The 15,296-nt window shown below is 37.5% G+C and overlaps 3 protein-coding genes and 1 non-coding gene across 5 annotated transcripts; 3 read left to right on the top strand and 1 right to left on the bottom strand.

The window, feature by feature from the left end:
* Positions 1-273: 273 nt before the first annotated feature.
* Positions 274-5,890, top strand: LOC125188907 (serine/threonine-protein kinase SAPK10-like). Of its 2 annotated transcripts, XM_048086003.2 has the most exons (9): positions 276-434; positions 497-660; positions 3,003-3,077; positions 3,157-3,258; positions 3,350-3,403; positions 3,497-3,589; positions 4,252-4,344; positions 4,784-4,987; positions 5,332-5,890. In XM_048086003.2, exons 2-9 carry the CDS (start codon positions 499-501, stop codon positions 5,599-5,601), a joined length of 1,053 nt encoding a protein of 350 aa, XP_047941960.2. In that variant the 5' UTR covers positions 276-434; positions 497-498; the 3' UTR covers positions 5,602-5,890. The 2 variants fall into 2 exon arrangements, with proteins under 2 accessions (XP_047941959.2, XP_047941960.2); XM_048086002.2 differs by having other exon boundaries at positions 274-660.
* A 1,019-nt stretch (positions 5,891-6,909) lies between these two features.
* On the bottom strand, positions 6,910-6,981 carry TRNAW-CCA (transfer RNA tryptophan (anticodon CCA)). Its single transcript has one exon. It is a non-coding gene; the product is annotated as a tRNA-Trp (tRNA).
* Positions 6,982-7,433: 452 nt separating this feature from the next.
* Positions 7,434-9,969, top strand: LOC125188904 (Pentatricopeptide repeat (PPR) superfamily protein). Its single transcript, XM_048086000.2, has 2 exons — positions 7,434-9,601; positions 9,837-9,969. Exon 1 carries the CDS (start codon positions 7,536-7,538, stop codon positions 9,576-9,578), a length of 2,043 nt encoding a protein of 680 aa, XP_047941957.1. The 5' UTR covers positions 7,434-7,535; the 3' UTR covers positions 9,579-9,601; positions 9,837-9,969.
* A 2,654-nt stretch (positions 9,970-12,623) lies between these two features.
* On the top strand, positions 12,624-14,959 carry LOC125188905 (L-ascorbate oxidase homolog). Its single transcript, XM_048086001.2, has 6 exons — positions 12,624-12,913; positions 13,032-13,141; positions 13,221-13,491; positions 13,582-14,378; positions 14,438-14,516; positions 14,594-14,959. The coding sequence occupies exons 1-6, from the start codon at positions 12,770-12,772 to the stop codon at positions 14,786-14,788; spliced, it is 1,596 nt and encodes a 531-aa protein (XP_047941958.1). The 5' UTR covers positions 12,624-12,769; the 3' UTR covers positions 14,789-14,959.
* The last annotated feature ends 337 nt before the right edge of the window (positions 14,960-15,296 follow it).

Genomic DNA, 15,296 nt, shown 5'->3' on the forward strand with positions numbered 1-15,296 from the left:
TTTAAAATAAATTAATTTTTAGTTGTACAAAATTTGGTTACAAATTTGTTGAATTTTGAACGTCATGATTGCAATTTTTTCTTTGAAAAAAAGAGAAAAAAAAAAGCATAATTATCATCTTAAAAATGTAAAAACAGAGAGCAGTTAAACAGATTAGTGATGTGGCGAATGGAGTTATCAAAGTTTATCCAAAGGAGGGGCAAAAGCGTGAAATAGGTAGTTGCAACAAACCCCAAATTACAAGTAAGCGGAATTCAACGCCTCTCAGCTCACACCAAACGACACCGTTATAGGTGCAGAAACCAAGGAGATAATAATCCGATCCTTGGACACCCACCGCCTCACTCTCTCTCTCTCTCTCTTCAAATCTGCCACCTCACCGACTTCATCAAATCGCCGATCATCCTCTGCACCGCCGCCGCTTCCCCGTCCCGGTAATGTGAGCTAGCTAGCTGAGTTTCTGTCACAGTTTTTTTTGCTGAAATGGATCGGTCAGGAATGCCACCGGGCCCCGGTATGGATATGCCGATCATGCACGATAGTGATCGCTATGACTTCGTCAGAGATATCGGCTCCGGTAACTTCGGCGTCGCCCGATTGATGAGGGATAAGCAGACCAATGAGCTCGTTGCGGTTAAGTATATTGAGCGAGGCGATAAGGTCGGTTTTAACTTAACTTCCTCCTTTTTCTGTTATTCTTAACTTCTCTATCAAATATTTGATGTATTTATGCTCGGAATTATACTATTGCCCCGACTTGGTTTCAGTTACTCTTTATTCGTTTTAAGCTGGAAAGTTGATGTTTTGGTGGCAGTTTTATTTCTTATTGGCGAGCTATTAATGGAAATAAAGATAAAAAATATGTTAAACTTTAACAATCAAGAAATTTCTTGTTTTAGTCGACACTTTGTTCTCCCCAAATTTTTGTAGTCCAATTTTGGAAACCTGGACAGTAACGAAGATCTATGGTAAGGATCCAGTTTGTTCGGGTTTTTTGGAGCAATGAAAGCGGAGTTAGATGCACTTGGCTTGGGAATTGGGAGAAATTTAATTGCCTTTCGTAGCTGCCTTTCCCATGCTCAATCAGCAAATTGGGAAGGTTGAGAATGTATCATCTGCTCTTATGTCAACTAGTGATTATCTAGAACTTACCAAACATGTATCTACAGTGTTACAGATAACTATACCTATTACTATGGGAATGTGATTTTTATGAAAGCAGCTGCCTCTGCTATGGAAACGCAACAGATTAACTTCTTGTACTTGTTGCGATTCATGTAACTGTCACTGATATATGACCAGCTGCCAATATTCTGTGAAGAAATTAGTAGATAAACTTTGGGTGAACATGATATATGAGAATTGAGCTGGATTCCACGGATTAAATGCATCTGTAAAATGGAAGTGTGTTGCCATTTCCTCTTCGGTTCTTCCCAGTCTTTTACTGGTCTCAAAAATTTGGCTTTGGATCTTTTAGGTGATTTTGAAGGCTAAAGTACTCAGTAAATTTTCTCAACTTGGGAGCTGCCAAAGCCTGGTTATGGCCGATAAATTTGGTGACTGACTTTGCGTTTTTAATGGACAATATTTAATAAATTATATGAATCCTTGCCAAAGTATGTTATGTACGATAACAGTACTGGTTGAAGATTTGTTTCATGATACTAAAATGATGACAATAGCTGGCATTGTGAGAAATGTTTTGACAGGTTAAATATTTATCTTTAGTTTTGAAAGTAAGTTTTGTAAGGTCTTTGATATCGATCAAATCTAATCTAAAGGAGTTATGGCATGTTTACTTCTTGATATCAAGATATATTTATCTTTAGTGGTAGTTTGGTTAGTATTTATCTTTTATTGTTTGATGAGTCATGTTTATCTTTAAGATTGTTATTTATATTTAAAGTATTGTGTCTTCTAACATTATGGTAGTAATAGGAGTCTTTTGTCTTTTCATAAAAACCTTCACCAGATTAGAGAGAAGGTGTCCAGAATATTAGTGAAGTCCAGCATGTAGCTGTTAAGGCCCTCTTCGGAGGTGGCGTTACGTTTGTATTTATATTTTGTTTTGAGTGTTTCATTATTCAAGTAGTTCAGTTTAGTCATGGTATTCACTTTCTCGGTTCTGCTCCATTAAACTTCCAGCAGTCTGACTTTTACCACTAACAGACGTCCTTATGTTTATCGCTTGCATAAGCTATAAATTGAAGACTTGTTCTGAAGGATGAAATTTAGGAAGGCAAAGAGATGAACAATTTGAATTGCATATTGATCAGTAAATGACTAAAGAACTTTGGGAGTTTGTGGGTACCAAGTGGAACCCTAACTCTTATTGTATGCCGTTGCGTGGAAAATTAACAAAACATGGGATAAATTAGAGTAGATATGTTTTTAAATATTTCTTCCACATTTTTTGATAGTAAGTTGCAATTTTTTTATTTGGCATGTCCAAGCTCTGTGTTGTTTGTCATAGGTTATAGTTAAAACTCCCTGGAAAATAACACAATCAATCAGTGAATTAGAACAACATTATGTGGGATGCATTCTTACCAACTGAAATGGAACATGTCAGAAAGGAGAGCTTAAGGACATGAAGAAAAGTTTATGCTGTTATAAGAAAAGTACTTTATTTGTAATTGCCTAACTAGTGGAAAATGACATTATGCTGTCATACACTGTCATACACAGATGGAAGCATATATTTATCTGACTTCTAATGCGCTGGTGCTTGTCGTTAGTTATTTGTACACGTGTTTTGAGTGAAAAATGGGTAAATGAGTCAGTTATAATCGTAGTAGAGTTTGTGCTTCTGCTAATCAGCTATAGAATGGATTTTAATTCCCCTAAAAAAAATATCCATGTTGTTCTTCCATTTACTATGGATGCTGGTCTGTCATTGATTTCACGAAGGATGATCTAAGATTGACAAGATTTTCTTTTGTACTTGTTCTTTAGTTGGTTTTCAAAGATTAGCATGTAAATTATCTGGATAACTTTTGCAGATAGATGAGAATGTTCAGAGAGAAATTATCAATCACAGATCTTTGAGGCACCCAAACATTGTCAGATTTCGAGAGGTTTGTTGCTAATACTCTTGACATTTAAGCGACTTCGATTATATTAACTCTGACTGTGCTCTTAAATACTCTGCTTTAGGTGATTCTAACACCCATCCATCTTGCTATTGTGATGGAGTATGCATCTGGCGGAGAATTATTTGAGCGCATATCTAATAAAGGACGATTCAGTGAGGATGAGGTTCTTTTACTAACTCTGATGTGTTTGTTTCCTAGCGTACAAGTGGCTTTTGAGTACACTCGGTTCTTATTTGCAATCTTTTCTCACGCAGGCTCGTTTCTTCTTTCAACAACTTATATCTGGAGTGAGCTACTGTCATTCAATGGTATCAAATGCTTCAGTTAGAAATACTTTCCATCACAATCTCTTAGGATACAACTTTAATTTGATTTATCTTTTCTTTATTCCCTTCTAAAAGCAAATATGTCATCGAGACTTGAAGCTGGAAAACACACTCTTGGATGGGAGCCCGGCTCCTAGGCTGAAGATATGTGATTTTGGGTATTCCAAGGTAGTCACCAAATCTGTTATCTATTCCATATAATCTATTGGTATTATGATTCCCTATTCTCTGGGATTTTAAATGGGAAAATGTCAAAACTATTTAAATTTTATCAAAAATGTTTGAAATATAAAAAGATCATTTTCAATCTCAAATTATTACCATTTTATAAAAAAATGTCTGAAACCATCGAAATATCAAGTGAAGTCATGAATAAGCGCTAAGTGATAAAAAAATGTCCTGAGATTTCTTTGCTGGCTCAGGAATGTTGGCGTGGCTTCGCTGGATGTCTCCATATTCAGGCCAGGCCTGGCCCGGCCAGTTTATAATAAAATATAATTAATATTTCCACTGTGACATCCGGCAAGCCACGTCAGTGTTCAGCAGCTGGAAAATGATCACCAGGAAATTTTTATAAATTATCGATAATTCATGACTTCAGCTGATATTTTCTATGGTTCATGACATTTATGATAAATTAACTATTGATGGTTAATGATTTAATTGACATTTTAAAAGTTATATAGAAAAAAAAAGTGAAAGGGATATTTTCCTGTTTTAAATCGAGGATTTCACATTTTTCTCAGAGATGGAGTATTATTTTGTCATTTTTCACGCCTGGTTATCAGAAATTTTCTGTTAATTATCTATTTATAAATGTCCCTTTACAGTCTGCTTTGCTGCATTCACAACCAAAATCTACAGTGGGTACTCCTGCATATATTGCTCCTGAGGTGCTACACAGAAAAGAATATGATGGCAAGGTAAAACAACTCCTGGCACACTGAGTAATATTTGAAAACCATATTGTAAGCATATTATTCCTTTCTGTCTTTCTTAGGTGCTAATCCAATTCTCATACCAAATTGTTACATGCTCTCCATTTTCTCATATACTAAGTTGTAAATGCTCTCATTTTCTCATGCTGAGTCGGTGAATGCTTCCTCCTGGTCCAACTTTTTAACAACCTAAGTTTTTCCCAATACAAATAAGCTATTCACCAAGGATTCCTCAATTCACTTTTCGTCACATACCCTTTTTAATCTTCTAAGTTGGCACGTGGCAATTCTTTAGTCTATAAATTGGTTTACCCGTTCAATGATAATGTTTATATTTGAATCTTTTGTGATGCTTTGGTTTCCTGTGATTCCTTTACTGTGTGATAATGTTTATATTTGAATCTTAATGCTACTTCTGTTTCAGATTGCAGATGTGTGGTCCTGTGGAGTGACATTGTATGTTATGCTGGTTGGTACCTATCCGTTTGAAGATCCTGAAAACCCTAAGGACTACCGTAAGACAATTCAGAGAGTCATAAATGTTCAGTATTCTATTCCAGAGCATGTCAATATATCTGCGGAATGTCTGCATCTGATTTCGAGGATCTTTGTGGGTGATCCTGCTCAAGTGAGTGATTCGATCCTTGACTTGCATTTCTATTTTTGGAAGTTTGAATTTTAATCTGTCTTCATGTACGAGATTGCATCTGTAAGATGTCTACCTAATCTGTTCCATCTATCGGTCATAACTAAACACATACTACTTGATATAGTTTTAACTTGAAAGAATTTGCCCCAGCAATAAAAATAAGTACTTGAGTTCAGGTCTCTCACTGCCTTCAAAATGAAATGAGTTATGGAGAAAGTGAACAATGGTTCATCTTTTCGTTTCCAAAAAAAAGTGGGTAGCTTTCTAATTTGGCCTTTTATATTTGCTCACTATTCGAGTGTTGGTGAATTGTGATGTGTCAGCGCATCACCATACCTGAGATCAAGAACCATGTGTGGTTTCTCAAGAACCTCCCAGCAGATCTGATGGACGATACGGCTATGGGTGACCAATTTGAAGAGCCGGAGCAGCCTATGCAGAGCCTTGAAACCATCATGCAGATAATCTCGGAGGCTACCATACCTCCAGCTGGTTTGTACAACCTGGACATGATGGACGATGACTTGGAAGACCTGGACTCCGATCCCGATCTTGATCTTGACAGCAGTGGGGAGGTCATTTATGCAATGTGACTACGTAAAACATTGTGTGGAAAGGTGTCGACACAGACAGAAGTAGTATTGAGGGGCAATAGTGTCAGTATAGCGTTCCTGTTTTATGGTGAGGGGACGATATAGTGTTGAGAATATACAGAGCGAGCTTATAGCTGTCCTTGCTTTCTTATGGCATCGCTCTCTTGTCTACTACTTTATGGCATGTTTTATTCCACTCTATTTCGTATGCACTTGTGTTTCTTATGCACTGAGCTGTACAACTGTTTGTGGAGCTTGTAATAATTTTCACTCGGTGTGTATCGTTTAATATTGGTTATTTTTTTTAACAAGTCTACATTGTCTGTTCTGGATGATATATAATCACAGAATAAGATCCAATGTCAGATTCTCAATCTAAAAAAAGCATATAGTAGAACATGTGAATGTTCGGCATGGAGGGAAGATCACCAATGAGAAAGAATCATACTAGGCTAGGAAAATGCCAATGTAAAGTCATGCATGGGTTGAAAAATTTGGTTAGGAAACGACGTGAAATCTATCAATAACATTATACTTCCAGATACTAATATGTTAAGTCATATGTATTTTCTGGGAATGTCAATTGCGTCGGCCCATCGGGTTTCGGGCCAACCCTATTCAGGCTACGGGTCAATCGGATGCCGTCTAATCGGGTTGTGATTTCTTTCGGGTTATAAAAGTTAACCCTAACCCTAAAGGCTTGGGTTTCGGGCTAGTCCAGCGGGTTAATCGGGTTGCTACTGATAAGTCATAAGATTAACGTGTAATCAATCCAATATATAATGATGAAAATTAGTTATATTCATAAATGTGAAATATTTAATTATGATAAATTTGAGATATATACTTGAATTCAATCATAAACTCTCATAAACATGATCAAATACTAATATTTGAGATATTTCTTGAAATTTTAATGCATATTTTAGAAATTTAAATATTTTTTTAGTGAATTTAAAGTTTATAATGTATTTATTAATTATTATATTAATAAAAATTTAATATGTAATTTGTATATTAATATAAAATTGAAAGATATTTTTTAGTTATTTATATTATAAAATTAATCAATGCAGTGACGGATTAAGAGTAAAAAATAAAATAATAGAAATTTTATCTAGTTTTTGGGCAAGTCCATCGGATTTTCGGGTCTGACCTTAACGGGTTGCGGGTTAATCGGGTGCGGGCTAATCCACGGATAGCGGGCTACACTGACATTCCATCCCTAGTATTTTTCGATACTATCTAGTGCATTTGATGATAATTGTGGTAAATATTAAAAAATTGGAGCCGTATGGATCGGGAAATTGAACCTGACGTGAATCGAACACGCAACCTTCTGATCTGGAGTCAGACGCGCTACCATTGCGCCACGGATCCTGGCGGTGATATTTTTGTAAACTAAATTTATACATACGGTTAACATTTAAGTCAGTTTATGGGACCTACTTGATACTAGAATTTTACACGAACTGAGTGAAACATTCGATTCTTTTTTAGTATACGGAAAATAATCATAGTACTTTTCTATTTGTGTTATCTCCATAATGAATCCATTTTTAATACTTTAATACTAATATTTTTGTAATATTTTATTAATTTTCTAATTAAAACGTATCATTCAGTATTAAAATTATTAGTACTCCATTTTTTAACGGATTAAATATAATTGAATGGATTATTAATTTTATTTGTTGGAGTACTTGTTTAATTGGCTCGGTTCGGCACTCCGGACCATCTAATGCATTCCCTAATTCATTTCTTACTCCACTCCTCCCTCACGTATATGAGAGTGGACCCTATTATAATATAATATATTTGTGTGGAGTGGGGTAGGAGATGAATTCTTTTCCGGCATGGGTTGAAACTTGAAAGTTTGAGTATGTGGAAGAAAGTATGAGAGTGAGTCGTCAAGTAAATCTATCATTGAAACAATGAAGCGATATCCATTTCAGCTTCGAAAATTACTCGGCTGTTCGTATTCTTCCACTCCCCATTCCACTCAACTAACATCATCGCCAAATCCTTTCTTTCCTTCCTCGAGGAATCACTCGGCCAGAGATGCCGATTTCATTGAAACCATCCAACATCTCTGCCACCAGAAACGATTGAAAGACGTGATTCCATTCCTAGAAAATCTAGTCCGCCCCCCTCCCGCTGCTTATTCTAAAATCCTGCAGCTCTGCATTGAGAAAAGGGCTTTAAATGAGGGCAAAAGAGTCCATGACTATATCAATCGCTCTGGTTTCCTGGCTGGAGTGTTCATCTCCAACAAGATTCTTGAGCTATATTGCAAATGTGGGAGTATGTCGGATGCCCGCAAGCTGTTTGATGAAATGGCGGACAGGGATTTGTGTTCTTGGAACACTTTGATTTCGGGCTACGCGAGATTAGGCATGGTTTTAGAAGCTCGGGAGCTGTTCGATGAAATGCCTGAAAGAGACAACTTTTCGTGGACGGCCATGATTTCGGGCTACGTGAAGCATAAACAACCTTGGCATGCCTTGGAGCTGTACAGATTAATGCAGAGAAATGAGCATCTCATGTGCAATAAGTTCACCGTGTCTAGTGTCCTCACGGCTTCGGCTGCCATGCATTCGTTGCGGTTAGGGAAAGAGATTCATGGGCGTATAATCAGAACAGGGTTGGATTCCGATGCTGTGGTTTCGAGTGCTCTGATGGATGTGTATGGGAAGTGTGGGAGCCTAAACGAGGCTAGGTACATTTTTGATAGGGTAGAAGGGAAAGACATTGTGGTTTGGACTGCAATGATTGATCGGTATTTTGGAGATGGGAGGTGGGAAGATGGCCTTTCTTTGTTTTCTGATTTCTTGCGTTGTGGGATTAGCCCTAACGAGTACACGTTTGCAGGGGTTTTGAACGCGTGCGCTCATCAAACTGCAGAGGAATTAGGCAGACAGGTCCACGGGCACATGATGCGAATTGGGTTTGATCCGTGCTCTTTTGCTGCTAGCTCGCTTGTGCATATGTATGCCAAGTGTGGTAGTGTGGATAGAGCCGATAAAGTGTTCAAGTGGCTGCCTAAGCCTGATTTAGTCTCGTGGACCTCGTTGATCAATGGATATGCTCAGAGTGGGCAGCCCCATGAAGCTCTTAAGCTGTTTGATATGCTGCTTAAATCTGGGACTCAGCCTGATCATGTTACATTTGTAGGTGTTTTATCTGCTTGCACTCATGCAGGTTTAGTCGATAAAGGTCTCGAATGTTTCCACTTAATAAAGGAGAAACATGGGCTACTTCTCACAGCTGATCACTATGCTTGTGTGGTTGATCTCTTGAGTCGCTCGGGCAGATTCAAGGAAGCACAAGATATGATTCGTTCAATGCCTATGAAACCCGACAAGTTTCTGTGGGCTTCTTTACTTGGTGGATGCAGGATACATGGGAACTATGAAATTGCAGAGCAAGCTGCGGAAGCCTTGTTTGAGATTGAGCCGGAGAATGCAGCTACTTACGTCACTCTTGCTAATATCTACGCCACTGCAGGGAAGTGGAACGAAGTGGCGAAGGTGAGGCAACTGATGGATGAGAGAGGAGTGGTGAAGAAACCTGGCATGAGTTGGGTTAACATCAACAGGAAGGTCCACATCTTCTTGGTTGGAGATGAATCCCATCCACAATCGAAAGATATATTCAAATATTTGAGTGAGATCTCAAAGAGGATGAAGGAAGAAGGGTTTGTTCCTCACACGAATTACGTGCTGCATGATGTAGAGGAGGAGCAGAAAGAGCAGAATCTGTCCTACCACAGTGAAAAACTTGCTGTGGCATTTGCCATCATCAGCACTCCTCCGGGAACACCGATCAAGGTTTTCAAGAACTTGAGAACCTGCGTGGACTGCCACACAGCCCTTAAGTTCGTGTCGAGGATTGCTGAGAGGAAAATAACCATACGGGATTCGAGTAGGTTCCATTGTTTCGAGTCTGGGAGGTGTTCTTGCCAAGATTACTGGTGATCCCGCAGATATGGAGGGAGGAGGTATGCTTTCATTTTTCTGTGGTTTGAAGTTTGTATTCTTAGTCTTATTATTTCTTTATCACACTTTATAAAGTGGCTTAGTTGATTGGAGTTTGATTGGTACTTTTTGCTGATGAAATCTAGCCTTTTCTTTTAAAATAGGTCATTTTCTTGTTGTACCATCAACTATTTGTATTCATGGATTGAAGGAACTGAACTCTTAATTAAGAGGAAATTTATGTGATTGTGAATGCAGGTTAATTAGACTCATCTATTACAAACAAAAGTTGATTGGCTAGGAAACCAAAAAATGGACACACACATCTTATTTCCAGTTTGATTCTGGTATTATAAATGAATACGCCCAGTGGTCAATAGATCATTTCTCCTCTCTTATCCAAGATTAGCGTCTTACTTTTAATTCAGTGCAGATTTTAAGAAATGTGAAATAAAGTGACTGAAAATAGTTAGTAGAATATGTACACGAGATAAGGATAATTTTTTTTATGTCAGTAAATGATAGCTTCGTCTCTTCCTTTAGATAAATCATGTTTCAGTCACTTGTGCATTAATACTCTCTCTATTTTCTGATTATCGTTATCACTTATCAATTATTTATGGGCATGCATTAGTATAGGATACAACTCTAATTCTTTGTCTTATAATTTATATTTTTGCATAAATTCCAATTAATTTTATAAGTACTAGTAAAACCAATACGGATGATCTATGAAATGTTAATTATATACATGAAGGGAATATGCATTAATATATTTTCACCAAATTCAAGTCCAAAGTGTTTGTACTTTTATTGGAAGCATCTCTTGTTAGTTCTATGCTAATAATGTCGGCATGCGTTTTATTAAGTTAATTAACACATAGCTAAAGTTATGGCTTTTTTCAATATTAGTAGTAGTAATTTTTATTTGTTGCTTTTCTACATTGGAAATCCTCGAAAAAAATTTCTAGATCTAAGCATTAATGATCCATGTCCCTCCACCTTAGAGCTAGATAATAATGCTTTAAAATATTGAAAACATGAAGTCTGTTACTCCCTCCGTCCCATTTTAGGAGTCTCGGTTGTGTTCGGCACAAGTTTTAAGAAATGTAAAAGAAAGTTGGTGAAAAAAGATAGTGGCATGTGTGTCCTACTTTTTTATATTGAGTGAACTACAAAAATAGTCTCTGGACTATGCGTTTATCTCGCCAATGAACCCTGGACTTTAAAAATATCCCAAGACAATCCTGGACTAAGCGTTTATCTCGAAAATAGTCCTTTTTAACTGTTTCGTGACAAAAATATCCTTTTAGGGGTTTTGGGGGGTTTGGGCAATTTGGTCTTTTTACATTTTAAATCTGATATTATTTCAAAATTATCATTCCTCTTCCTTTTTGCCATCCTTCACTTTGTTTCTTTATTTCAATATTAGATTTAATTTTATAAAATTAAATTTTAAATTTCAATTTTTAAATATCAATAATTTTTTTATTATTAAAATTACTATTAAATAACATATTAATTAATTTAATCAATATTTGATAGTGTCTAATATTTAATCAATAAGGTACGATGACACCTTAGTTTTAATCATAAATAGATCATATAAAACGATTTATTCCGAAATAAATATGCATCTAATGTAAGACTAATATAATTTTCGTTTATTAATTTGAAAACAATCAAAATTAACTAGAAAATTTCAACAAAAAATCTCTTATATCAAATTTTTAGTAGTATCAAATTTTTAGTCAATTTCATAATATTTTTAGTCAAATTCTCCTATACATTAGATGCATATTTATTTCGGAATAAATCGTGTTATATGATTTATTTATGATTAAAACTATTAAATATTGATTAAAACTAAGGCGTCGTTGTACCTTATTGATTAAATATTAGGCACTATCAAATATTGATTAAAACTATTAATTTGTTATTTGGTAGTAATTTTAATAATTAAAAAATTTATTGATATTTAAAAATTGAAATTTAAAATTTAGTTTTATAAAATTAAATCTAATATTGAAATAAAGAAACAAAGTGAAGGACGACAAAAGAGAAGAAGAATGATAATTTTAAAATAATATCAGATTTAGTACATCACTGAAATAATATCAGATTTAAAATGTAAAAATACCAAATTGACCAAACCCCCAAAACCCCCCAAAAGGGTATTTTCGTCACGAAACAGTGAAAAATGACCATTTTCGAGATAAACGCTTAGTCCAGGGTTGTCTGAGGATAATTTTAAAGTCCAGGGTTCATTGGCGAGATAAACGCATAGTCCAGGGACTATTTTTGTAGTTCACTCTTTTATATTAGTTTTATAATAAAATGTGAGTAGAAAACTGTTAGTGCAATGTGGGGCCTAATATCATTTATGAAATATTCCAACCGGGACTCTTAAAGTGGACACCCAAAAATGATAAATCGGGACTCCTAAAAATAGGACAAAGGGAGTATATTATAGATCCAGATATTTAGAACTCACTCTAATAACTTCTGCAAGTAGCTTTACATTGAAATTTTAAAAAATTTAAAAAGGCCTTGAATACAAATACCAGTACTAAAAAATATAGAAGTCAAACTAAATGCATTCTTAAAACTAATGAAGAAGATGTCTCTGAATTAACGTATAAGTGAAGCATGTCGCTTCGGTAGAAGAAAGCGTTTCCGGCTTGAAAGAAGGTCCGTTGGGGATAAAAAAACCTAAATCAGTAGCGATTCTTAAGATGTTAGATTCAAAGAAAATCGATAAAATGACAGAACTAATAATTAACATGAACTAATCATTTTAGTTTCTGGGGATTTTTTTCATACTTGCACAAGAAAAAATAGACTTCTTTTACAGGACTAGAGAACTTTTTTTCAATCATATTATTAGCATTATTAAATTTGACTCGATGAAAAAAACTTTATCCTGATTTCGAATTTCAATATTAGAATAGTAAAATTTGAGATCCGCACTCAACGTCCGAGGTTTTTTTGGGTTTCCAATAAATCTGTTAAACCAATCTATTTGTATATCCTTTAAAGCCTAAACAGATAGAGAATTTGAAGGAAGATCTACTCCAAATTCTCTACTTGTTTTTAGCAATAATCATCGCTCAAATCCGGTAAATTCAAAGTCCAATCTGGAATTTGCTTATAATTCTTGATTTGAGGCGCAATAATTTGAGGTTGGAGATATGAGGAGCAGGATGATACTAATAGTATCATTGATTTTAATGATTGGATTTTGGAGTGGTTTAGTCTCAGGTGAAGATGCTTATATGTACTACACATGGACTGTCACATACGGCACAGCTGCACCACTCGGTGTCCCTCAACAGGTCATTACTCTACTATTGCTTTATTGTCAAATGAACAAAAATTTAAAGACCGAACTCGAGACGGCATTACCATTCTACCACTAGGCTAATTTTCGCAAAAGAATGTGTTAATTTTCAGGTTATTCTCATCAATGACCAGTTTCCTGGTCCCAATCTTGATTGTGTGACCAATGACAACATCATCCTTACCCTCATCAACAAATTGGACCAGGACTTCCTTCTCACATGGTGAGGCTGAGGGTGTTTCTTTGGTTTTTAATTCTATGTTGTGAGGACTTATATATTTATAAATTATAAATAAATTCAGGAATGGTATCAAGCAGAGAAAGAATTCATGGCAAGACGGTGTGTTGGGAACCAACTGCCCCATCCCTCCCAACTCCACCTACACCTACAAGTTCCAAACTAAGGACCAAATCGGCAGCTACACCTACTTCCCCTCCACTCTCATGCACAGAGCCGCCGGAGGCTTCGGCGCCCTCAACATATACGCCAGGTCCGTCATCCCCGTCCCCTACCCCACCCCGGACGGAGACTTCACCCTCCTCATCGGTGACTGGTACACATCCACGCACAAGGTCAGCTTGCTTTTTCCATATCATACATCATACATCATACATCATACATCGACAAATTGGCGATCCTGACTCCTCTATAACCCATTTCAGGAGCTGCAGATGACGCTGGATTCAGGAATGCCGCTGCCTTACCCCGAAGGCATCCTCATCAACGGCCAGAATGCATCCACGTTGAGCGGCGATCCAGGGAAGACATACATGTTCCGCGTCTCCAACGTGGGGCTTGCGACGTCGATCAACTGGAGGATCCAAGGGCATCAAATGAAGGTGGTGGAGGTTGAAGGGTCACACGTCATCCAGAACACGTACGACTCGATAGACGTGCACGTGGGGCAGAGCGTGACCGCTCTAGTCACCTTGGATCAGCCTCCCATGGACTACCACATCGTCGCATCCACCATATTCACCGAGTCCCCGCTCCTCACTGCCACCGCAACATTGCATTATTCCAATTCCCAAGGCATTGTTGCGGATATGCCGCCGGGAGGAGGAGGAGGAGGCGACGTGGAGTGGTCGGTGGAGCAGGCGAGATCGTTCAGGTGGAACCTGACCGCCAACGCAGCCAGGCCAAACCCGCAGGGCTCGTTCCACTACGGGGAGATCAACACCACGAGGACTCTGTTCGTGGCCAATTCGGCGCTCCTTGTTGAGGGGAAGCAGAGGTATGCGGTGAATGGGGTGTCTTACGTCAACCCGGACACGCCGCTGAAGCTGGCGGATTACCTTAACATCAGCGGCGTGTTCAGCCTTGACGGGGCATGGAGGGGTGAGCTTGACACCGCTGTGGTGGGAACTGCCCTCCACGACTTCGTCGAGATCGTCTTCCAAAACCATGAGGATGCCATCCAGACGTGGCATCTCGATGGCTACGATTTCTGGGTTGTCGGGTAGGTTTCTAATCATCAAACTCTGTTTAGAGAGTTGCGTACTAATATGCATTGTGCAGATTCGGAGAGGGAAATTGGACGGAGAGCAGCAGGGAAGGGTACAATCTGGTCGATGCTTTCACCAGACACACAGTGCAGGTGTTGATAGAAATTCATACGTTCCATCCTAAACTCAATTGGTGATAGTATTTATTTTTGGTTTGATTTTCCAACAGGTGTATCCAAGGTATTGGAGTGCAGTGTTGGTGTCGTTGGACAACCAAGGGATGTGGAATTTGAGGTCTAGTATGTGGGGGAGGCAGTATCTAGGGCAGCAATTGTATATCAGAGTGTATGATCCGGTGCACAGTCTTTCCAATGAATACGACATGCCTACCGATGTTCTACTCTGCGGCCGCGCCCTCCCTTAAATTTCTAACTCTTCTCCAATTTGACGTCATTTTATTCACTTGTTGTAATTTTTGGTTGCCTTGTAGCCCCATGTTTTATTTCTAGCAAACACTGTATAGCTCTTTGAGCTTTCTGGAGTCACCCTTATCTTCCACTCGGCTGAGTCTCCAAAACTTGTCAAATTCAAACATTCAAACACTTAAATAATACTCCCTCCATTCCACAGTGTGTCTTTTCGACACGGAGATTAGGAAAAATTGTGTTAGATGAGTTAAGTAAAGGGAGAGTAAAGTGGAAAATGAAAAAAAAGGTAGCTAGATAAAAAGAGAATAAAGTAAGAAAAAGTAAAATAGATGTGGAAAAATGTATTGACTTTCACTAGAAAAAGAGAAATGACTCTATTATTATGGAACGTACCAAAATGATAAAATGACTCTATTATTATGGAACGGAGGGAGTAAGAGTAGTATTAGTAAATGGAGTAAAAGGGAAAAGCAGAAGTATAATATAAAACGAAGAAAGACAAGT

The sequence above is a fragment of the Salvia hispanica genome, chromosome 5 (assembly GCF_029641045.1).
Source record: "Salvia hispanica isolate PSC_SH4W2 chromosome 5, Shi_PSC_v1, whole genome shotgun sequence".
Classification (NCBI taxonomy): Eukaryota; Viridiplantae; Streptophyta; class Magnoliopsida; order Lamiales; family Lamiaceae; genus Salvia; species Salvia hispanica.

Excerpts from the sequence above, each read along its gene's own strand:
- LOC125188907 (XM_048086002.2), top strand. The coding sequence starts at position 484 with ATGGATCGGTCAGGAATGCCACCGGGCCCCGGTATGGATATGCCGATC. Across the intron at positions 661-3,002 it reads ATATTGAGCGAGGCGATAAG|ATAGATGAGAATGTTCAGAG; the intron begins GTCGGTTTTAAC and ends TAACTTTTGCAG. Across the intron at positions 4,988-5,331 it reads TTGTGGGTGATCCTGCTCAA|CGCATCACCATACCTGAGAT; the intron begins GTGAGTGATTCG and ends GTGATGTGTCAG.
- LOC125188904 (XM_048086000.2), top strand. The coding sequence starts at position 7,536 with ATGAAGCGATATCCATTTCAGCTTCGAAAATTACTCGGCTGTTCGTAT.
- LOC125188905 (XM_048086001.2), top strand. The coding sequence starts at position 12,770 with ATGAGGAGCAGGATGATACTAATAGTATCATTGATTTTAATGATTGGA. Across the intron at positions 13,492-13,581 it reads GGTACACATCCACGCACAAG|GAGCTGCAGATGACGCTGGA; the intron begins GTCAGCTTGCTT and ends AACCCATTTCAG. Across the intron at positions 14,517-14,593 it reads TCACCAGACACACAGTGCAG|GTGTATCCAAGGTATTGGAG; the intron begins GTGTTGATAGAA and ends ATTTTCCAACAG.